Here is a 23159-nt window from a genome sequence, read left to right on the forward strand (position 1 = left end):
TTTATTCGACTAAACAATAAACATGCTGCATGGATAGTAATTTGTAGAGTTAGATTTGAATCAAGGTGATTTTATAAAAAATACTCTAAGTAGAAGTACGTACTTTTTGTTTGGATAATATTAGAAAATTGTTTTTAGCACAGTTTTTTTTCCCCCTAAACTTACAATTAAAAATGATTCTGTCATTTTGTGGGTGCAATCATAAAAAAATTGAGTCTAACTAAAGGTATATTCGTATATATGGAATAAATAACTTGACTAAGCATATACATGAAATGAAACAAATAATCTTACTCAAGTTTCTTTAATGTCAGCAAAAAATACTTCTACACTAACTTCAGTAAGACTTTTGTCGAAACATTATGGTCAATGGAAAAAAAATTATATTAGACTCATTCTAAACTCAAGTTGAGAAATGTTAAGCATGAATCTAAACATACCCTTCACAGTAATGGTTATAATTATTTTTTCTCATTATATTACTCGTGTGTGTTTTTTGACTCAAGCGAGTGTTGTAAATCACATCGATTGAATAAAATATTATAATAACCGTAAATAGAGAACATTGATGATTATTAAGGATGAAAATTTATGAATATATATGAAATTTTATTAAAAAGTCAATTTTTTTAATTATGATGACTAAAAAAATCTTAAAAGTAGATATTGCTCACTAGAAGAAGCATGGTGATAAAATATGTATGATATTCTAAAGTATGATTCTAATTAAGAAATGATTTTAAAGTGTGTTTATTCCAAGCTTCGAAAAGTTTTTTTTTTTTTTTTGCAGAAATTTTTTTCAAGGTTAAGTTATTTTTAAGAATTTGAATTAAGTTATTTAACATTTTAATGTTGGTTTTAAATTTAGAAACTTATTTCTAGTTATTTTTTTATTATCCAAAAAGTATCTTTTTTTTATTATCATGTTTTGTTTTTGTTATTTTCATGGTCAAGGTAACTACCTTAATTTATCGTGAGAATACTTAAAATTGTAATATAATTCAACCAATAACTTTCATTTATATTCTTACAATTTTCTCCAATCATTTAAACTTTTCAAAAATATTTTCATAAATACTAAACTCTAACTAAACATGTTTATTAATTTATCTACAAAAAAATAACACTTTTAATTGCAGCATTTTCAAAACTATTAATTTAAGAATATAGTTAGATTTCTTCAAATAAAAGTCATCTAATTAGTAAATATTTATTTTACATGATACTCATATATTTGCTTATTTTTGAACAAAATATCATATTTAAGCTTGTTTAAGCCCCAAAAGTAGGGTCTCCCAATCTAAAATTTTGGAAGCTTGCGTTCATACTAGTCTCTTTAGTGGGTCGAGGTAAGCACTTGTTTAGTCGAGACACTTTTTCCTAAATTTTCATTCACGAAGAATATTAAGCTTTTTAAAATAATTATCTAGATAAAAAAAATACTTATGCTCCTTTTGGATGGTAGTTTTTTTTGTTGAGAAAAACGAAAATGGAAAGGAAGCAGGGGAGAATGAGTAGAAAATAGATAGATTTTAAAGTTATTTGTATTGAGAGAAGTAAAAAATAAATAAATTTATTATAAATATATACTTGTCCCTAATAATATTTTTATATAATAAAAACACAAAAGGATAAATACATGATTTTAATTTTTTTATGTGTCCCACCATTTTTTTTTTACTTCTACTCAAATCTCTTTATTATGATGGGAAAGATTTATTTTCATTTTAGGTGTCACAAACATTTATCTCTTTTCACATTTCTCTCCATTTTCATTTTTCAAACAACAAAAAAATTAATTCCCTCTCACACTTTTTCCTCACCTCTTTTTTTCTCCAGAATCAGCCCCAAATAAACAATGCATTAAAAGTAAATGAAAAACCCTCATAGGAAGGTACATCTGATTCTCTTGCCTATTTCTTTACTATTTAATTTTTCATTGTTTTTTATTCTACTCGTTACAGATCGTGGTGCTCTCAAACAAGAACGACCCCTAGTCATAGCAGTAGTGCGATAAAAAACGAAGCTTCTATGGTTTGTTAGGCCCACAATTTTTAATCTGAGAGGATAAGGATTAAGGATTACAAAAAAAAAAAAGCCCATATTCCCGAATAAACCTTAGACAGAGTTCCCGTGGGCCCCTAATACTGTTTATTTTTGTCTTTACTTCATTTTCTCCCTATTTTCGATTTATCATATATTACATTTTCTGCACAATAAGAAAAGCATCTTGATTTATTCGGAGGCCAGATACGGAAAAGAAAGTATTAAGTTATCCAATAAACAATCCAAAGATCTGACGCAGTTGTAAGGTGCAAGTACGTTCATGTAAGAACGATATTTATTTAACCACCATAATTGATATTTAATTATTATTGTGTACAATTTTTTTTTTATTGATCAATCTCTAACATAATAAGTTGAGTCGAAAACACCTAAGATTTGTAGACATAACAATCAAATCGAATTGGTAAAATCAGGATTCGATTTTTTCGAACTTGAGAAAGCAAAGTCGGATTTAAATTTGATTATGTCACTTCCCGCAATTATCCTGCTACATATATTTTATAATTATTAATAATATAGTTATATATTTATATAATTTTATTATTATATAATTATGTAATTATTTTAATATTTAAATAAGAAATATTATAATTATAACAAAATTAAAAATTATGGATTTATCTAAAAATATAATTTGATTTTTAAATATGTTTATATTAAATTATATATAATAATTTATTTAAAGTATATGAATAAATAATTTAAAAAAAAATATGAAATGAATTTTCTGTGAATTTCCCCAAATTGGATGGGATTGGATTTGGATTTTTTTTTTAATAAACCCAAATCTGAATAGACCCCGGCTTTTGCAGGAACAAAATTAAAATAGACAAACCTATCCTAACCCATTACCATCCCAAGTAATTTCTGACCGAAGAAAAAAAAAATAAAAATTATCCAATAAACAAAGCTTCAATTTGCTGTGTGTGGCCACTTTGGGCCCCGCTCTGACGTGGATAGCTGGGAAGCAAAAACACTAATTAGTACCTGGAAAAAGAGCCCAACCAAACAAGCAAAAGATTAAACACCAAAATAAAAGGAGACTCAAAAAAGAGTTCTCCGTCAACTGAATCTCCATCATTTTTCCCCTTTCGCTTCTTCGTGTTTTTTCTTCTCTCTCACTTTTGCTTCTTCACGATCCACTCTCTCTGTTTCGTTGTGGTGGTGCTGATCGCCTGCGTTCATGGTGATCGAGCATGACATTGAGAGCTGCGGGAGCAGAGCGGTGCAATCTTCGCACGCGCACCACCCTCGGCACCACCGGCAGAAGCTGGAGGTGTACAATGAGGTCCTTCGACGAATTCAGGAATCGGATTGCGAGGAGGCGCACGTTCCAGGCTTCGACGATCAGCTTTGGCTCCACTTCAATCGCCTTCCGGCTAGGTCTTTCACGATGCTTCCGAATTAATTAACTAATTAATTAATTAACCTCGCTTGTTACGTTTTCTTCTGACTAGATTTAGATTCTTACTTTTTTAAAAGTGGTGAAAGTGATTGGTATGGGAATTTGTGACTAGTGTTTTTGTATATTCCTGATTGTCTGTGTTATTTTTTTTAATTGATTTATGAAATTAGATTCTTTTTCGTGTTGTTTTTTAAGTTTGTGATGAGAATTGAGAAGAAATTGAAGAAGGAAGAAAATATCTGAGTGATTTTTTTTTTGCCTTTTTTTTTTTTTACTTTACCTTGTAAGTGAATTTGCCAGAGTGGTTTTTGTACGAGTCTCGTGGTTGGTCACTCTGATTGCTACTACATAGGTACGCATTGGATGTGAATGTGGAGAGGGCAGAAGATGTTTTAGCTCATAAGAGGTTGCTTAAGTTGGCGGAGGACCCTGCTTCTCGACCTGCATTTCAAGTTCGCTTAGTACAGGTAGTTTAAAAATAAAAAAATAAAGCACTAATAATGTAAGGTTATTGAAGTTCTGTAGTTAGTAATTTTACTAGTTTTGACTAAGGCCAAATGTTTTCCCATCAAATTAAGAATTCAGTTTCTAAAGGTGGTTGAGGATGCATGGAACTGTTTTTTCCATGACGGCACTCTTGATAACTGCTAGCTGTTATTGACATCAAATTTGGAACTATGTAATCAGTGACTTTATAAGCCCATACTTTAAGTATAGAGAAGTGCTACGTATAGATTACTTCGTAACAGTTTCATCCTTAATGCAGGTATATCCTTTTGGTGGTGCAAATTATGCCGATTCCATACATTTAGATCCTTCGGAGAACGAAGATGCACAGAGTTCTCTTAACTATTCTTTAAAGCAGGGGTATGGCTCATGTATTTTCATCAGTTTTATTTCCATCCTTGCTGTGCTCAATACACACAATCCTTTTTGTTGTTTTTATGTTTTCATTTGTGCCATTTATTAATTTTTTAATGTCATTTCTTTGTCGGTCTCTTGGGCAAAACAGAATTCATCCACCACCTACATTTGGTTCATCCTCTAATCTTGAAGCTCTTGCACTTCAAACAACCAAAAATAACATTGAAGACGGGGGAAGTGCTATGAGCGTAACACCTTATTTCCGGTAATAAATGCACTATTTTTGGTTGTTATTCTTCATTTAAAGATATTGTGAATGGGCTTTCTCTCTTCAGCTTCAGTTAGTATTGTTAAAGAGTGTCTTATATTGATCAACTAGAAACATGTATTTTGTGATGAGGTTGATATATAGGCTAGGATAATATTGCACACTTTAAAGATAATATTTTCCAAGTGCAAGTCTCTTGGTTTTTTATTCTTGTACAAGTTTTAGAAAGAAAGATGTTGGCTAATATTTAATTTTGGTATTAGGCATTTTCAGCTTTTCATGAATATGCGATCAACACTGACATATGATGTATAGAAAAAACAAAATGTAGAATCAGTCAATAGGTTTGTGTTTGTGTGTTGTGTCGGTGTTGACAACGTTGTGAATGCCAACACTCAAGATTGTAAAGACCCTGCAGATTGAATTTCTCTAGGGGGAGTGTTCATTCTTGTTTCCATTAGCTTATAGCAGTTAATAAATATATTGGTGTTTAAAATTTTAACTATTGCTAATCTTTCTACTTGCTAAATTTTAGGCCCATGCACGAGATTACCTTTTCAACAGTTGACAAGCCTAAACTCCTTAGTCAGGTGGTTAATTCCGACTTTATTTTCAATTTTTTTGTAATGCTTTTTGTAAATGGTGCTTCTAAATTATTGGGTGATATTATTGTATATAGTCCTCATTATATTTTCTTTTCTACTGTATTGTTCAGTTTTCAACATGATAATAATAAGATCTCTTGCTTTTCTTGGCCATCAATTTGGTCAGCACTTCTTGCAATGCTATGCAGGAAATAATTCTGGCATATAGTGTCTTTTGTATCAACTATGGACAAATTTCTTGCCAATTGCTATGGATTCTGTCAAACTAAAATTACATGTTGAGAATTTTCTTTGAAAGTACTATAGGTTGTCATTTTGCCCGAGTATTTTTTTTTTTCATACAGATTAGATTGGGAATTTGAGTAATCTGAGAGAGGGATTTTGTAATCAGGGGAGGGAAGCATACATAGGATCCGGGTAGATTATAGCTTACAATATGAGCAGCTTATGGTTAGTTAATTCGACTTTTCAAGCTTGTATTAGGAAACCATATGTCTGCTGAACTTGAATAATTTGTATTCTCAGTACCCCTGGTACTGTTATATATATATACTAATTTATCTTTGCTGATAAAAAAAAAAGATTGGGAATTTATGAAGTTACAAATGTATAGGTAATAAGAAAATTATGCACAAATGAATATCATAATCTTTTCAGTTTTCATCTCTTAACATTTTCTGTAATCGTAACTTTTTCATCTCTAATATGAATACACTCCTGTAAATATATAATTTACTGTATAATATGAAATGCAAAAGAGGAGTGTTTAACATTAACTGTTTATTTTTGAGGGTGAGGGTGGGTTGGTGGGGAGGGGTGTTGATGATTACTTTGACCAATTCATTCTCTTTTATACTTTTAAAAGGGGAAATTTCACTTGTGTTCAAAACTGTAAATTCTGTGGCTAACTCAAATGGATGACAATGTAAAGCTTTTTGCATTAACATTGGATTAAAATTAAATTCTGCAATTGCAAGATAGAATAGAACAATTGTATTTTATATTATGGGCTGCATGTCACCCTTTACTTTGCATTTCAGTTAACTGCAATACTTGGTGAGATGGGACTGAATATTCAAGAAGCTCATGCATTTTCCACCACTGATGGATTTTCTCTGGATGTTTTTGTTGTTGAGGGATGGCCTAATGAGGTAGGACAAAAGTAACTAAACAATGACCTCATAAAATCACTAGCAAGTGTCTTGGGAAACAGAAAGACTTTATTTATTTATGCCTTGATCAATATCTTGCTATGAGTATGGTTTGCAATTTTGAATTTGTAAAAAGATATATAATACCTTTAACTTCTCACCTCTTCATGGCATGTTTACCTTTTCATTTCAGTAGATAATATGTGATTATTTATGTTGTCTCTGTGGCATTTCTAACAATCTTGTTGTACGGATATAAATAGATAAATTTGATTATTTTTTACAAATTTAGAACATAGTGAGGTATGTTATTGAATAATATGCCTAGTTAATTTATTATTGCCTTTTAAAACTTAGTCAAGTTTTGCTTATATTTGAGACCAAAAAGCAAGGAATTTTTGTTGCTTATATTTGAGACTGTAGGGAATATTTGAATTTTATTTGTATAGTTGTTTTGATTTTCCAATTGTATTTTTGAATTTCTAGATCCAAACTTTTCGTATCTATTGTATTTTCCTTTTGCCATCAGGAAACTGAGGAGCTGAAAGGTGTGTTGGAAAAGGAAATTTTCAAGGTTAAGGTATATTTTCCTTTTTATTGTTTCTGTTAGAGATATAATATAAAAACCTTTCACGAATCTTCACTTAACACCTTAAGTTTTTGGAATAGAGAGCTCATGATTATTTCAAAAAACTAAGCTATATATATTTTTTGGAAATAGCTTAATTTTCTTGCTAGTTGCTATGAACTTTGATACAATGGCATTTTTTCAAGATTAAGCAGGGAAGATGAGATTATTATAGTTTGTTAGATTTTTTTAAGAAAGGAACTGATGTTAATTTGGACTACATTTGAGTAATGACAACATCTGTTAAAATAAACCGTTCTTTGCACATACACTTCATGCAGACCACAGAATTTCATTTCTCCTTGTGCTAAACACTTGTGGATATTAACTTTCTTATTTGCTTTGCAGGAGCAAAATTTGTCAAATCAGGGTATACATTATGCTACCAACGAACAATACCAGGCAAGGATGGAACCCTCCCCTCATTGCATTCAAATACCATCTGATGGAGCTGATGTCTGGGAGATTGATACCAACCAGCTGAAATATGAAAACAAAGTTGGCTCTGGGTCATTTGGTGACTTGTGAGTTAATTTTGCTTGATGTATGTTTGAACTCTACATATATCCTTTTAGCTGATTCTCTTCTCTCTCTGCACATTTCTTTCAAATCCTTTAGGTACAGAGGTACATATTGTAGTCAAGATGTGGCTATCAAAGTTCTTAAGCCTGAGCGCATAAGTACAGATATGCTGAGGGAGTTTGCACAGGAAGTTTATATCATGAGGTTTGTTTGCATGATTAAATGTAATCGTGGAGCTTGTATTTCCAATTACTGAGATATTTGTTTCTTTCATGCTTTCCTGTCTTGTGCTGTTGCTTCCTCTTTCCTGTTTATAATTTTTAATTCTGTATTGTTCTACCTCTGGTCCTATATATAAGAAACAAAAGACAACATTTTCTTGGTCCTAATTATAAGAAATATGAGATTACTTTATTGCTAAATTTCCTTTTTACCCCTAATTAATTGTGTTCATTCCCCCATGAGAGTGAGTGCATTTATCGAGCTATCAACAAAACGAGGTAGACTCATTAGTTGAATTTGAAAATAACCACCTCATAAACCATTTAATGTATGGGTAATCTTAGAATAAAATTAAAATTTATGACAAAACCAATATACTGCTTTTATTGGTTTTGATGAATTAGGTAATTGTTTCTTATATATAGGACCGGAGGTAGTATTAGATAATAATAATCTGGTTTGCACAACCCATAACTAAGATGGAGGAATGGGTGTTATGGACTTTATGCTGTTTAATAAATATCTTGATATACTGTGCTATTAGTGGCTTATTTTCTATTTAGGATTATGCCTTTTTTACTATTCCCAGACTTGAAAATATGAACTAGTCAGACATTACACTTCTGGTTAGATCTTTTTTGTCTTATTTATATATTTTATCTCAGTTTGAAAACAAACAAACCCTGGCAGCTTGATAGTTGATACACATGCACACAGATGCGAAGTTGTGCTACCTACACTGCTGCTTGATTAAAGTGAAGCATGCTGTAATTTAATTGTTTTGGTTCTAAAAATCCCACATTTCAGTTATATGATTTCAATTCCCTGAAATTGGCATCATAGACAGTTAAAATGTTTGGATCAAAGATTCATGAATTTTGGCTTAAATACAATCATGACATTAACTTATTATTAGAGAAACTGACTGACTAATTTTCTAGACCATTCTAGAAAGGAATATATCAACAAAAAATAATATCTCAATTTCAGATATGCACTGCATCAAATGGTTCTGAAAATAATAATATTTCAATCTTAACAACTTCACTAGTTTGTGTAACAGTATTTTTATCCTAGTTTGTGAGTATTATTAGTGGTTGGTAATATGGTATCCTTGTAGCCCCGAGTAATTATTCTCCCTTTACCAACTATGATTTATCTTTGGGTTGCAGGAAGATTCGACACAAGAATGTTGTTCAGTTCATTGGCGCATGTACTAGGCCCCCAAATCTTTGTATTGTTACTGGTAAATAAGAAAGAATCCTGAGAATTTATGATGTCGTATATTTATGTTTCATGGATTTTGTTTGTTTAGAGGGTTGGTTTAATGATAACTTTACTGCATTATATCTTGGTGATCATGGATTTTAGTGTTGGAAACAACCTCTCTGCTTATGGCAGAGGCTACATACATTTTAACCCTCCCCACACCCCTTAATGGTGGAAGCCTTGTGCACATGTCTTCCTTTATTATTCATATTGCTTGTTCATTTTGTAAGTTATGGTAGTTTTAGAATCTGTATAATATCTCTGCTTACCTATATATGTTTTATCAAGTAATTCTAAGATGATTTGGGTGCCTTATTCAGTCACCTGATAATGCAATTTTAATGCTTATGTGCTCATGTTTATGACTTTATCAGAGTTTATGTCTAGGGGAAGCTTATATGACTTTCTGCACAAACAAAGAGGTGTATTTAAGCTTCCATCTTTGCTAAAAGTAGCAATTGATGTTTCCAAGGGAATGAACTATTTGCACCAAAATAATATAATTCACAGGGACCTCAAGACTGCCAATCTTCTGATGGATGAAAATGAAGTAAGAGGATTCCATGAATGCACACATTGATACTGCCTGCTGCATTTTGAGTGTTATTGGTCTATGTTTTTCTGCTGTGTATAATTTTAAGTTTTATAATAGAATTTACTTCTTCATTATCGTGAGATTCCATGATACTCTTAATCTTTGATGCTTGCCCCAGAAGAAAAGAGATTAGTTTACCTGTTGAAGGCTTGATATGTTTAATTTGGGATTTAACTCCTTTAAAGTAAGGGGGTACACTTTAATGAATAAAGAACAGTCATAGTAATTGATTAAAAAATCAATGGTTGAAATTGTGATAAAATGCATGCACATATCTCAGCCATTGTTTTTCAAATGAACAGCTATAACTGCACTTCAACTTCTAGGGTACAATTACATCACTTTAGAGGAGCCAAATGCTTGAATCTAAAAGGCTACTTGCCTTGTGCTTATCTCTCCCAAATGACTCATTCATACTAGTCTTCACTCCACATATATTTGGTCCTATATTCATTTATGAACGAAAATTGTTTGTCATCTTGAATCACGAGAACCACTATAATTTGTATAAATAAGTTTAAGATGGGTAATTGTGTGATGCTGGACTCTTGTTAGTCTACAGTAAAATATGAGCTTACGTGCAGAGACATGAGAGGAAAGCATCACTGAAATATCTTGTTCTTCAACAGGTGGTCAAGGTTGCTGATTTTGGGGTTGCCAGGGTGCAAACTCAGTCTGGAGTGATGACAGCTGAAACTGGAACATACCGTTGGATGGCTCCTGAGGTATGGATTTTCTTGGACTTCATGTTTCTTCCTGATTGATTTTTTTGGTGACATCATTGATCATGGTGCAATACAAATTCAGGATCAGTATTTGTTTATGGTACACATTTATGTTCTACCTGTTTGAAAAGTGAGAAATAAGATGGTGGACAGGGAAAACGGAGAACAGTGGTTTTTATTTTTTATTTTTGGTCATGTGGTGAAAGGGTAGGTGACCTTAAGTGTAAGAAAAACATCCTAGGTGGAATCCAGTTCCAGGTCAATCAATGCTTGAGAAGTTGATCCACTTGAGTTAATTTCTTGGTTACCATTTAAATATCTTTGTCCATAGTGGAGCAGAATTTTAAACTAGTAAAAATATACTGGGTTGGGTTGATGTTAATATTTTGTCATTGTTATATTGAAGTTATATCTTGTTGATGTCAATTTTGTCTCATTGATATTGAATTTCTATTGTTTGAGTATTTAACTTGTGATTTTATTTCAATTCTATATCTTTTACTTTGATATTTCAAAATGAAGATTAAAAAAGATAGATGAAAAGGTTGTCTTTTTTAAATTCTTTCTTGGCTATATACTATGAAGCACCGACACCGACACCGGACATGACACGAACACGGACATGTAGACACCTGTAATGTCCAAAATATAGAACGTAGTACGAGTGTCGTGTCGGTGTCGGACACTGACATGGACGCGTGTCGAACACCGGACACGGTAAGGGGCTGGGATGTCTGTGCTTCATAGGCTATATATATATATATCCTTACAAAGCATTCCTCAGTGCTTTGATGCTTATTCCTCAGTTCCATTCTTATTTTCATCTTCATAAAAAATGCCTTTAATATTTGAACTTGAAAGTGGTTACATTATCATCATATTTGCTTTGCTGATTTTATTGTAAAAGTCGGCTATTTATTATTCCTGAGATTCCTTTTTTCTATTGATTTAAATTTTACTTGAAGGTCATTGAACACAAACCATATGACCAGAAGGCAGATGTTTTCAGTTTTGGAATAGCTCTTTGGGAGCTTTTAACTGGAGAAGTGAGTACTTTCATGCCAGGCAGTGTGGGCTTTGGTGCTTTATCATTTATTCCCTACCAATCTTATCTCATTGTATATACTATTTTTTGTAATCAGCTGCCTTACTCTTGCTTGACTCCATTACAAGCAGCAGTTGGCGTGGTGCAGAAGGTTTCTATTCGTTTTCTTTTTGCAAATAATTTCGTTGTAAAACAATTTCTTGTCTATGCATGATGATTCTATGTGGCTTAAATTGCTATTAGGGCCTACGGCCTACAATTCCCAAAAATACACACCCAAGACTTTCTGAACTTCTTCAGCGGTGCTGGCAACAAGATCCAACGCAGAGACCAAATTTCTCTGAAGTAATAGAAATTCTTCAGCAGATAGCAAAAGAGGTAAACTATTACTGCAATTTAAAAACCAACTCAAAGTTGGACCTGTTAAGCAATTTTCAGTTTCATTTTTTTTCTTCTACCAGGTCAATGATCACAAAGATAAAGCATCCCATGGCTTTCTCTCAGCTCTTAGACGGGCCCATCATTGATATTGATATAAGAGTATTACGCGACAGTATAGCCTTTTTGTCCTGTATAGTAGTCAGACTCTGACTAAATATCTATTGAGTTCGTTGTTTATAATACTCTTGAAAGATTCCGTTGTATTGTGTTTGCCTTAAATTTCTGTTACAATCTGCGTCTTTCTCCCATTTGTCTGTCAACTTATTCGCCTGTGAATAGGATGGATTCAAGTTTAGCGAAAGTCGAAAATTGAAGGTATCATTCACCCATTAATTCTTTGGTAATTGACTATTGTATTCCATGCTTTTTGAATGGGATCTTTTTCGGTGTACTCCCCTGCACCCAAACCCCTGAAGTTGACTAGTAGAGGCGTTATATGATGAGACCTGAGATGTACAAGGTTTATTTGTAATAAAATTGGTATGTTATTATGCCATTTGATTCCATAAGTATTAAGACACAAGTTGTCATCATTTTCTTTAATGACAACATATAATTTTGTTTTAAGATTGTGCTCAGTCAATTTGCATTAGACTTCGAGAACTTTTATATTGTCAAATAATAAAAAATCACTGTTAGTTATAACTTTTAACTTTTAAGGTAAGTATGGTAAAAAAAAAATAGAACTATTATATATGGCTAACTAAATTTTGTAAAAAAATTACATACTATTTAGTATTTACTCAAACTCTTCTCTTGTCAACAAGTGATAATGACCATTGAGACAGAACTTGCTTTTCACCCTAACGAATCGTGAATTAGTACTAATTTATGATACTTTTGTGTATTAGTTCTCTCCAATTCCTGACCTTTGAGAAAGCAACGAACTAAGGAATATCAGAAGTAGTTCGACTTTGAAGTTTTTGAAGAACTTCAATGGCTAAGCTGCTTGTTATAGAGAGAGGGTGCTTTTCAAAGGATGAAAGGGTGAGAAGGATGTTTTTCAAAGAAAGAGAACTGGAGAAGATTAAAAAAGAAGGAGAAAGGATGTTTTTGTGGTGTTGGTAAAAAAGTTTCAGATTATGTAAAAAAAAGTAGAAATAGATAAAATTACATTTTACAAAAGTTATCTTGATAAATAATTTTGATTAAACTAAAAATATAACCTTTTGCATAAGAATGTTATCTATGTTACTTAGCATTTACGTCTAATTTACTAAATTATAATGATGATACATGTAGGGTCATTAATAATGGCAACTAGGTTATAAAATTGTATCCCTTCTATAGCTTTAGGTATCAATAACAAAATATGAATGTCTATCTTTATTCTCTTTATAGCTTTAATGGTAGTCTTTTAGGTTATGTAGATAGTTATTAGCTTCATAACATCCTTTTAATTCATTCGTTTATCTTTATTTATAAAATAAATTTCAAATAAAGATTAATTCAAGCTGCATTGTTTGAGTGCAACTTATTTATAAGGTGACGGGATAATTTGATCCGTTCGAGTGATTTATCTGTGTATTATTCAAACATATAATTTTTTTCTTAACTGTAATATTTTTTTTTCATTTTTTATAAAATCTGTTGTTTAGATACTGTACCAAAAAGTTTTGGTCTCCATTTCCCGATACCATCTTTAACATCTATGAACCATCACCATTCTCAAATCTGTAACAACTAGTCATATCGACCATCTCCAAGCCATCATCTATCCATTCCCCTAATAAACTGCGCTGAAACTGAGAGCTGCTGAGTCCTATTAACTTTGATAAATCCCAAACTTTACTCGACACTTCTCAATATAATCTTACAGCTCATGGTTCAGGGTTGAAGAGTGAAGGCTGGTTAGTGGACACAGCCGTGAAACTCTTTTATGATTTATGAATCACAACAATTTTCTCTTTGGGGGAAAAAAACTTGATATCAACTTGAGTTGAATTAAGTTTTGGCTAGGCAATTTTTCATTAGTATATCATTGTTTGAATTGGAGGGAAGGAAGGGCATCATTAACAACACATCGAGCCAAGAAAAAGAGTTTCTTTGCAAAGTTGGATAAATATTAACATTTTATTTTCATTATTTATTGTTGAATTGGATAAGGTACTAGTTTGAGTGGGAGACATTAAGTCTGCATAAGAAATCTGGGAGACTGCCCCCCCGCTCTTTCTGCATTTACATGTTCCAGTATCAGATTGTCACTGTCTTGGTGAAGTGCTTCTGCATTTGCATGCATGGGACTCCTCCCAAAACTTATTCTATTTACAGCTGCAGTTCCAAAAGAAGCACTTCATAGTTCTGTTGGAAGTCCATTTTGTGTCCATGCAGCATAACCACCAGCCATGTCTGTGAGTCCAGTGAACCCCTGCAGAATCAATAAATTTTTGTCACTATACCAGTCTTTGAGCTCAATTTTTTCAAGATGGTAAGGTATCAAACTATTCTTAGGAAACATGAATGCCAAGAAAAAAAGAAGAAGAAATTCTTCTATATCATCTTTAAAGTGAGTAGGTAAGGTTGTACTCATCCATAAATTTCAATGGTTTAAGATCTTGTTGCACTTCAAATTGAATAACAAAACTGACTTTAAAAACAAGTTAATTTAGAGCAACCTTATTCCATTGTTTCTAAAGCATTGAAAGAGGAACATGAAGGCTGAAATAGTCAATGTAGTTTGTATACAGCTAGTAGTGAAAGACGTCTTGATGTGGAAAAAATAAAACTTGATTTAGACTATCAAACAAACCAGGATGCTTGTTTTCGACTCCAAAATTAAGGCATTGAAGAAAAAAAAAATACTTACAGCAGCTAGCAAGTCACTTGCGGCCATCATAGATCTTTTACCAAGCTCACACCCCTGTGAAACCAGAAGCCAACATCTGAATTAAGCAGGAGTGCTAAAAATAACAGAGAATTTAATGACTCAACAAGAGTTTTATGAAGATAGGCACTCACAACAATAATTTCATCTTCTTTCCTAAAATTTGAAGACACCTGTCTAATAAAGTTGCTATTCTTAGTCATCCCTGAATACATGAATGGAGAATATATTAACAAATTAAAAAAACTTCGTACCCGATTGTATGGAGAATATATTAACAAATTAGACAAAATAAAAATTACATAGGACTACAAGACTCTTGTATATAACTTTACCATATTAGAGTATAAGTTTTAACACGAAATATGCAATCCTCTCTTGCAAGTAACAACTATTGATATTTTAGTTTGAACTTTCGACAAAAGTAATTGCATTTCAAGGATAGGGAAAATTGAGCGTCACAATTGACATAATCTTGAAGTTGAAACTATCAATTGGGTTGGATTCATTGGATGCACAAGATAGTGAAAATAAAATGCCTTGGCAAGTAGTTATATACAAAACAGTGAAAATAGAAAATAATAAAAAATATTTTGAATATTTTCTATATAAATTTTTGAAAATAGAAACCAGAAAATATTATCTCAAACCAAAATGTCAATAAATTAATAGAAGACTCCAAGTCTAAAGAACTATATCAGGTAGCTATTTTTGTTTTTGGAGGTAACTTTGGCATTTGGAATCAACAAAGCAGCTACCACTATGACTACCACAGTATCACTGAGATGATTATAATTTAATGTACTATTTGAGAATTGAAATAAAACCTGATCCAACTCTGAACATATAAGGTATGTTAATGGCGCCAGGAGCGTGTCCAGCATTGAACTCTTCTGGAGTCCTGCACACAATACAGGGGGAAGAAGAGATAAGGTTTTGGCTGATTCTACAAAATGATTCCAAAAATAGCTCTGTGCTGTTATGTAAACGTTAATGGTGGTAGTAATTAATATTTAATCTCTTACCTTACATCCAAATATCGATGACCAGCTAGAAGAAGTTCGTATGCTACACGCACAGGCACCGAAGTTGGGACTCTAACAGCCTCCAAATTCCCCTGCAGAGCTGCTTCCCTCCTTCAATTACACCATCCATTCACATCACGCTAGTTACCACATACTATTACTAAATTACTAATCACTACTCGTGTCACAAGCTACGTTTGAATTGATGAAAAGAGATTTAAAAAAAAAAAGAAGAAGTTAAGTAAAATGGAATGAAATATAATAATATTGTTTAGAGTAGTTTAGACTTTAGCACGTTAGCAGCCTACCACGATTAGAATATGATCCATATTATGCTTATCTTCTGATTCTATTCAGGGTAATGGATCTTTTTTTTTTAATCACGAAAACATTGAGATGATAACTTTATTACGTTATGTTCCATACTTCAATCTAATAATTTAATTCCACCCACAGAAGGAGAAAAAACAAAACACTCGTTTCTAGAAGCTTATGAATCATCATGATTCATGACTAACACTTTCTTCACGCTTACCGGAAGCTTGGAAACTTAGGTGGAACAGCAACGCTTATCCGTCGTCCCTTGTGAGGATTCAGGGAGTTTATAACTGAAAAACTGCACGTATGAACACTACAAAGTTTTATAAAGAAAAAAAGAAAAAGAGAGAGAGAGAGAGAGAGAGAAATAGCATGGTGCTATTAGTATAGAAGAAAATTGTAAAATTAGTTGACCTGGTGTGGCATGGATTCGGTGAACAAGAAGGAGGGGCACGGAAGCAAGCGGCAGAGACATCAAACGTTGTCGTTGCTGTCATTGCTTTCATCGTCGCTGTTTATTGTCTAATTGGTGTTGCTGAGATTCTTACTTCTTAGAATGATATATACTACCCAATGCAAACGAGTGGTTAGTAGCTTTAATATTGATGATCGAGTGCGTAAGGTTGCCGCTCCCAAGCCAAATATTTGAAAGGGTGCATGATATCCTCTACATTTATTTATTATATTTTATTTTTTTGGTTGCAAATATTCTAGAGGTATTTATGTTAAATTAAAAAATATGAGAATTTTGTCTAATAATATGAAAAGAAAGAAGTGCGAAATAAAATGATTGATGTGATTAAGCAAGATAAAAAAAAAATAAAAATAATACTATCATAGATTCAGAAAATATTGTAAGATTTTGTTATACTGTCTCTTAAAAGTATTAGAAGACTTATAATATAACATAAAGGAGACAATGACATCGTAATCATTCGTTACGACCAGTAATGGGCGACCACGCAATCAACTCTGTTCAAGATTCTTCTTCCTGTTCTTTGTTAAGATAAATCCAACTCCATTATTACACATAAATTGATTTGTTTTCTTAGACTTGCTCATTTTGTTTTACTCGTTAGTGTAGGATCAGTGTATAAAAAATAAGACAAGTAAGATTTTATATGCGTTTAACGATGTAGTATCAAATAAATCACGTAGGTAATCCTTCACTGATAATGATTTTATCACGGGTTATTTTCTTGTATTATCGCTCTATTTTTTTGTATAAGATAATAACCTCGTTTGTCAAAGAAATCTGTTTCTCCGAAAAAAATGACACTAAATCTGTAGATTAAAATACACGATACGTATTTTTACGATTGTATAAATGAGTGGTGCATTTTCTGTTTTGGATAGAATCTTGTCAGATGACACGTAATGTCTGGTATTTACGTACGGATAAGTAACAGACTTGGAGAGTCCTGACCCACCACCCACGACTATGAGGTCATGGATAAGGTTCCCACCTCAGAAAGCCCATCGGATTTGGTTGGAGAGATTCTTCTACACGTGGCACCACATCCCCACTTCGTAAGGAACTTATCTTTATTGGGCCTAGATATTTTTGCTCCACGAAAAATGGCCCATACGAACAGTTACATGGGCTTTATTTAAACGAGGTCCATTAGTTGGGACATGCTAGGAGCACCAGCATTATTGCTGGTGTACCCAGCATTTTTTGAAAATGCCAAAACTGCCCTCCACTGTCTTCTTCTTTCAGAAGCTGTTTTTTTTGTGCAAAAACGTTAGCACAATGCTTCTTCTTCGTTTTCTCTCTTTGGTGTGCAGTGCTTCGCCATTTTTTATTTGTTTTTTTGCGATTGGTTAGCTTCGGTGAAGGTGTTGATGTTTATTGTTGCGGCGGTTGGTTCGTCATCAACGACATACAAGGTACGCATTTGTGCTGGATGTGCGTGAGAGAGTGGTTCATAAATCGTATGGATCGAGTTGATCTGCAAGGTTGATACGGATCAAGTTGATCCGTATGTTGATATTAAACATACAGATCAACTTGATTTGTAAAAACCTTACGGATCAACTTATCTGTAAGCTTATATGGATTTTGGAATTGTACCCTTTATTTAAGTTTAATTTTTTTATTTAATTATTATTTTATTTGTATTGTTATTTTGCATTTTAACTTAGTAAACTAAAATATCTAAAACCAATATCAACTAGTTCAAAGAATTCAAACATAATACAATTAAAATCCTCAACAATAACACTAAACAATCATCAGTATCCCTAAACCATCAACAATAACCCTACATCCTAATAAAAAACATTAAAAAAAAACTCATTTACACTTTTTTATGTGGGTTATGGATCAAGTTGATCCACAAGCTTCATGCAGATCAAGTTGATCTACAAGAAGCATGCGAATCAAGTTGATCCGTATTAAGCTTTGATCAATCATACCAATTGTGGATCATCTACAACTTATGTGGATCATCTACATCCCTACCCTATCATTACTGTAGATCAAGTATAAGGCATACGTGGATCAACTATACCCTAAGCACTACACAGCACCACCAAAAATGGAAACCCAAACGACGGGGAGGGAGAAGAGGGCTTACCTCAACAATGCCAACAAGCTAAAGAAGAAGACACCAACGGTCGCATCGCGGAGGGAGAAGAGGATGCTGAAGAGCGGAGCTGCAGAAGACCAAAACGAAGCTGAAGAAGAAGGCGTGAAAAAAGGAGGTTGATGTTGGGTGCACATGATCGCAGAAGAAGGAGTCACGGAAGAAGGAGTAGCGGAAGAAGAAAAGGTTGTTGGTGCACAAACCTTTTCAAAATATGCAGGGGTATTTTCCACTTTTACAATTAAGTGCAGGGTGCACCAGCAATAATGCTGGGTGCACCTAGCATCAGCCCCATTAGTCTCATCAAGATCAACGAACTGGCCCAATCAAATGATCCACATGACACCATTGACAATTTTGCTTTGACTCTTCTGTGACTTTGAAGGAAGGGAATGAATGGGATGGTAAGCGAAGTTGCCAGAGACGGTTAAAGCTTTCTCATGGCTACTACCTTTACCCTCGCAACGCTGTCACTACCGTCGTCTTCTCGTGTTTCCATTGGCGGAGCTCCGATTCGCCACCACCGTTCTCCGAACCGGATCGGGTTGTTGCCGCCTCTCAAATGCTCCTCTTCGGAGCTGGAAACCGCCACGCCTCCTCCCTTCGACTGGACTCACAAGTTGATCGCCGGCGTCGCCGGCGTCGGATTCCTCGAAACCTCGTACCTCACTTACCTTAAACTCACCGGCGCAGACGCCTTTTGCCCCGTCGGCGGCGGTACCTGCTCTAAAATACTCGACAGTGATTACGCCCTCGTTTTCGGTATCGCTTCTTTGCCTTTTTTTTTTTTTTACCGAAATGTGCTATAACTAATTGAATTGTAAGTAAGCGCTATTGGAATGTGTTATGAACGGCACGGTCGTTTTGCAATTTTTAGGTATTCCTCTTCCTCTGATTGGGATGGCTGCGTATGGCTTGGTTGCTGCACTTGGTGTTCAATTGGCGTCGAAGAATTTTCGTTTTGGGATTGAGAAACCAACTGCTGAAGCAGTGTTGCTTGGAGCCACAACCTCCATGGCAGCTGCAAGTGCGTATTTTTTGTACATTCTAACCACCAGATTCTCTGACTCGTCTTGCTCCTACTGCTTACTTTCGGCTTTCTTGTCCTTCACCTTGTTCTTTGTTACACTCAAGGTAGGTTAGTTATGTTAACCGTTTTTTAAAATCTTGTGTGTTTATGCTTCTTTTCCGTGTTATTGCCTAATTGGTACTTTCTTTCTTCTTCTTCTTTTGAAATTTATGTGATAGGATATTGGATTGCAAGAGGTGTCTAAACAACTGGGTCTGCAACTGCTTGTTGCTAGCTTAGTGATTCTCTCGCTGAACGCATCCTATAGCAATTCAAAATCTGCCTCCTCAAGGTGAATGTTACTTTTTGTGCAACTTGCTTAGGACCTTTAGATCACTTTTAATTTGAGTATTCCATTTGTTTGTGAGATGTGGAACAAATGTGTAATTGTGCTATCACGTATCAATCAATGCCATTTCACAGGCTTGAACAAAACTAGATGAAAAACTAATCTCTAATTGTCATTTTCTATTGCCTTTGCTTGCTGTCTGCCAACATTTCGTTGTTTGGTGTATGCCTTTTTTTCCCATACAATTATACTTTGACTTTCAGGTCATGGCCAATGTTTCCTTAGTGGTTCTTTTTTCTTAGATGTTTCAGTTTTTTTTTGTGTTTAAGTAGACAGGACCTATGTGGAACAATTTTGCACAGCCTTCCTGTGTGTCATGTGACCAAAGCCAGCAGATTAGGATTTCGGCACAAGTACATAGCAAACGGAAGTAGCAGCCCTTGTGTATGACAATGTAATTTGTATAATGTTATAACAGTATAATGTGGACCTGTAAGAAAAAGGGTGCTTTGTTTACTTGGTGGTTACTGGTAGAATTTTTGTTTGAAGGCTAGGTTTTATTCTTTCAAATAAACCTTGGATGATTATATGTTTGTTTATTTTGTTTTTTCCTAGTCCCATTGGAGATGAAACCATGGTGAATGCTTATGCTTGCAACTTACAATTTGAAATCCTCAACTTTTTTGTTGTCTACTTTTATTAACAGCCTGGCTGAAAATGATCTTCCATATTTTGCAACTGAGATTACAACTCCGTCAAGCCCTTTCGCACTATCTCTAGCAAGGCATTTGCACTCCATAGGAGCTAAAATGTATGGTGCTTTCTGGTGTTCTCACTGTCAGGAACAAAAAGAGGTATGTTGCCACTTATAATCCCTTTCAAAGTTTTTAGCCAGACTGAATGGAACATAAATCATCATAATCTGTGTTGTTGGTTCTTAAAATTGTAGTTGATAGAGAAATTGATAGGTAACCCCCATAGTTACATAATTAGTAGAATAAATGGAGTTAGTTAACTAATTAGGGGTCAGATAGTCAGTTAATGGATTACTCAGTAAGGAAATTTTAATAATTATAATATATATTTCCAAGAAAAAATAATTCAACCAAACACATTTTAATTATTCCTGGGAATATAAAAAATATTCTCAATCAATTTTAATAGTTAACCAAACACATTTTTTAATAATACCCAGGAATAACATTTTCATGTTATATTCCATGAAAAAAATATTCGCAGAACTAAAAAAATTATCTGTGAATGAAATGCCTCCTTAGTAATGTAATCGTCAATGAAGAACTCACTATCATATAACTACTCGGGAAGATCTTCACCCTGGTTTCAGGATTAGTTGTCAATGGATTCACAAATATCATGGTTTATTTCTTCATGAAAACTTTCCCCATTCTTTCTAGTGTCATGAGATTCCTCTGCTTTGGATCTATTGCTGCTTTCTAACACACTAAATTTTAATTTTTCAACCTATTTTTCTATGCTTGATAATGTCCAGAATGAACAGTTCACAAGCCTTGCTTGCTACAGTTTATTGTCTAACATGTCTTCAAGATAATTGTTCACTTGAACCTGCTGATACAGATGTTTGGGCGCGAGGCAGCCAAGCAGTTGGACTATGTGGAATGCTTTCCCGACGGATTTCGGAGAGGAACTAAAATGATCAAGGCATGCATAGATGCCAAACTAGAAGGTTTCCCAACGTGGATTATTAATGGCCAGGTAAACAGGCAGTAAGCTGTGCTTATAATTTATAACTATGCACCCTCTTTTTTCTATCCAAATTTGTTTCGTTCTAAGTGCATTTGGCATTGGCTTTTCCTGCAGGTTCTAAGTGGTGAGGTAGAATTATCGGAGCTGGCTCAAGTTTCTGCTTACGAAGAATCTGTTCAACCTTAAGGCTGATTGAGCAACAAATGTAGCATTGTAGAATTTGTAGTAGCACATACATTATTGTACAGCTTATAGATGAGTCGTTTGTCCTCTGTAGGCGTATGTGACGTTATGGATCCGTTTAATTTGCATATATTTAAGGGACAAGACAACACAAACTACTTGATTTACATTTGATTTTTTTTTTTTAAAAAAAAACTTATGGGACAACACAAAAGAAATTGGACAACACGGAACAAAAACGTAAATCTTGTTATCCACTAAATCACATTTTTTTTTTTTGTCTCAAGTACAAAAGATGTATAAGATAAAAATACTCGCTGTATGTTTTTTTCTCTCACATAAACTTACTGAAAAACCGTTCTTATCTTATATAGATGGTTACCATATTTTTTTGAGAATTTTTATATGGTTACAAGTGCAAAGCTTTCCTTTTATCTAATATAATAAGCTTTTGTTTAACATTGTTACATTAGTACGATATATAATAATAATACATTAAACGTCAAAACTTCTCCTCAGCAAAATTGTGTTCAATGTGCATTTGAATGCAAAAAATAATTAAATCAAACACACACCCTAACTCATGCTGGTGCTTGGACAAAACAAAATTCCCCTACTTCAATTCATATGGTTCAAAAAAATTAGAATTTTTATTTATTTTTACTATTTCAATAATGATATCCACTTAAATCTTAATATGAATACAACTTTTTTTAATTCAATTTGACTTTTGATGATTAGCCAGTATAAAAAATGTATTTTTAAATACATTAATATAAAACAAATTATTTATTTTATTTTTCATTTAACTCGTAGAAGATCACTATAAAAAATCATTAATGTTTCAGCAAAAAAAATCATTAATGTTTTTTAACAAAAAAAAATTTAAAAAATTATGTAAACATTTGACAAAGAAATTTAACAATACTTTTAGATCGAGTAAAAAGTAATAAATAAATACGACGAGCAATTCGCCTCCAAAAAAAAAAGGTGCAAGTTATGTAAAAGAAGAAAAAAAAGAGTTAATAATCTAAGAGGAATCGTAGAGTTAATAGTTTTTTTTATCCACTGAGGAGTTCATAATATTTTTCCATTTTATTATAAATCTAAATTTACTCTTTTAATTGTATTTTTATTTTAATTTACACTCAATATTTGATATATATTAAATTATTAATCAAGTAATTGGACATAAGTGATTAATATGTTAAAATTAAAAATAAATCATTTGATTCTTAACAGAAACAATTTTTTACCATATTTTATTTACCTCCTGTTTAAGATGGATCTAGATTAGTCAAGACTTCTTTCTCTTGATGAACTAGAGGGTT

At 33.1% G+C, this 23159-nt stretch overlaps 3 protein-coding genes across 4 annotated transcripts; 2 read left to right on the forward strand and 1 right to left on the reverse strand.

Moving 5' to 3' along the window:
- The first annotated feature begins 3068 nt into the window (after positions 1-3068).
- On the forward strand, positions 3069-12303 carry LOC114376902 (serine/threonine-protein kinase STY17-like). Of its 2 annotated transcripts, none has more exons than XM_028335224.1 (16): positions 3069-3450; positions 3825-3939; positions 4239-4339; positions 4485-4601; positions 5140-5194; positions 6250-6360; positions 6890-6934; positions 7337-7512; positions 7607-7714; positions 8905-8978; positions 9376-9551; positions 10226-10321; positions 11287-11367; positions 11464-11517; positions 11610-11744; positions 11828-12303. In XM_028335224.1, the coding sequence occupies exons 1-16, from the start codon at positions 3251-3253 to the stop codon at positions 11891-11893; spliced, it is 1710 nt and encodes a 569-aa protein (XP_028191025.1). In that variant the 5' UTR covers positions 3069-3250; the 3' UTR covers positions 11894-12303. The 2 variants fall into 2 exon arrangements, with proteins under 2 accessions (XP_028191025.1, XP_028191024.1); XM_028335223.1 differs by having other exon boundaries at positions 3070-3450; positions 6890-6940.
- Positions 12304-13832: 1529 nt separating this feature from the next.
- Positions 13833-16838, reverse strand: LOC114376904 (thiosulfate sulfurtransferase 16, chloroplastic-like). The gene is made up of 7 exons (XM_028335225.1): positions 16389-16838; positions 16192-16272; positions 15657-15767; positions 15459-15532; positions 14766-14836; positions 14614-14667; positions 13833-14175 (listed from the first exon to the last, which is right to left on the reverse strand). Exons 1-7 carry the CDS (start codon positions 16478-16480, stop codon positions 14101-14103), a joined length of 558 nt encoding a protein of 185 aa, XP_028191026.1. The 5' UTR covers positions 16481-16838; the 3' UTR covers positions 13833-14100.
- Positions 16839-18930: 2092 nt separating this feature from the next.
- Positions 18931-21995, forward strand: LOC114377405 (thiol-disulfide oxidoreductase LTO1-like). The gene is made up of 6 exons (XM_028335891.1): positions 18931-19324; positions 19440-19696; positions 19811-19923; positions 20627-20774; positions 21517-21654; positions 21760-21995. Exons 1-6 carry the CDS (start codon positions 19003-19005, stop codon positions 21829-21831), a joined length of 1050 nt encoding a protein of 349 aa, XP_028191692.1. The 5' UTR covers positions 18931-19002; the 3' UTR covers positions 21832-21995.
- The last annotated feature ends 1164 nt before the right edge of the window (positions 21996-23159 follow it).

This window comes from Glycine soja, chromosome 11, assembly GCF_004193775.1.
Source record: "Glycine soja cultivar W05 chromosome 11, ASM419377v2, whole genome shotgun sequence".
Lineage (NCBI taxonomy): Eukaryota > Viridiplantae > Streptophyta > Magnoliopsida > Fabales > Fabaceae > Glycine > Glycine soja.

Excerpts from the sequence above, each read along its gene's own strand:
- LOC114376902 (XM_028335223.1), top strand. The coding sequence starts at position 3,251 with ATGGTGATCGAGCATGACATTGAGAGCTGCGGGAGCAGAGCGGTGCAA. Across the intron at positions 7,715-8,904 it reads CAGGAAGTTTATATCATGAG|GAAGATTCGACACAAGAATG; the intron begins GTTTGTTTGCAT and ends TTTGGGTTGCAG. Across the intron at positions 10,322-11,286 it reads ACCGTTGGATGGCTCCTGAG|GTCATTGAACACAAACCATA; the intron begins GTATGGATTTTC and ends TTTTACTTGAAG.
- LOC114376904 (XM_028335225.1), bottom strand. The coding sequence starts at position 16,480 with ATGAAAGCAATGACAGCAACGACAACGTTTGATGTCTCTGCCGCTTGC. Across the intron at positions 14,837-15,458 it reads TATGTTCAGAGTTGGATCAG|GGATGACTAAGAATAGCAAC; the intron begins GTTTTATTTCAA and ends TCATGTATTCAG. Across the intron at positions 14,668-14,765 it reads AAGAAGATGAAATTATTGTT|GGGTGTGAGCTTGGTAAAAG; the intron begins GTGAGTGCCTAT and ends CTGGTTTCACAG.
- LOC114377405 (XM_028335891.1), top strand. The coding sequence starts at position 19,003 with ATGGCTACTACCTTTACCCTCGCAACGCTGTCACTACCGTCGTCTTCT. Across the intron at positions 19,697-19,810 it reads TGTTCTTTGTTACACTCAAG|GATATTGGATTGCAAGAGGT; the intron begins GTAGGTTAGTTA and ends TTTATGTGATAG. Across the intron at positions 21,655-21,759 it reads CGTGGATTATTAATGGCCAG|GTTCTAAGTGGTGAGGTAGA; the intron begins GTAAACAGGCAG and ends CTTTTCCTGCAG.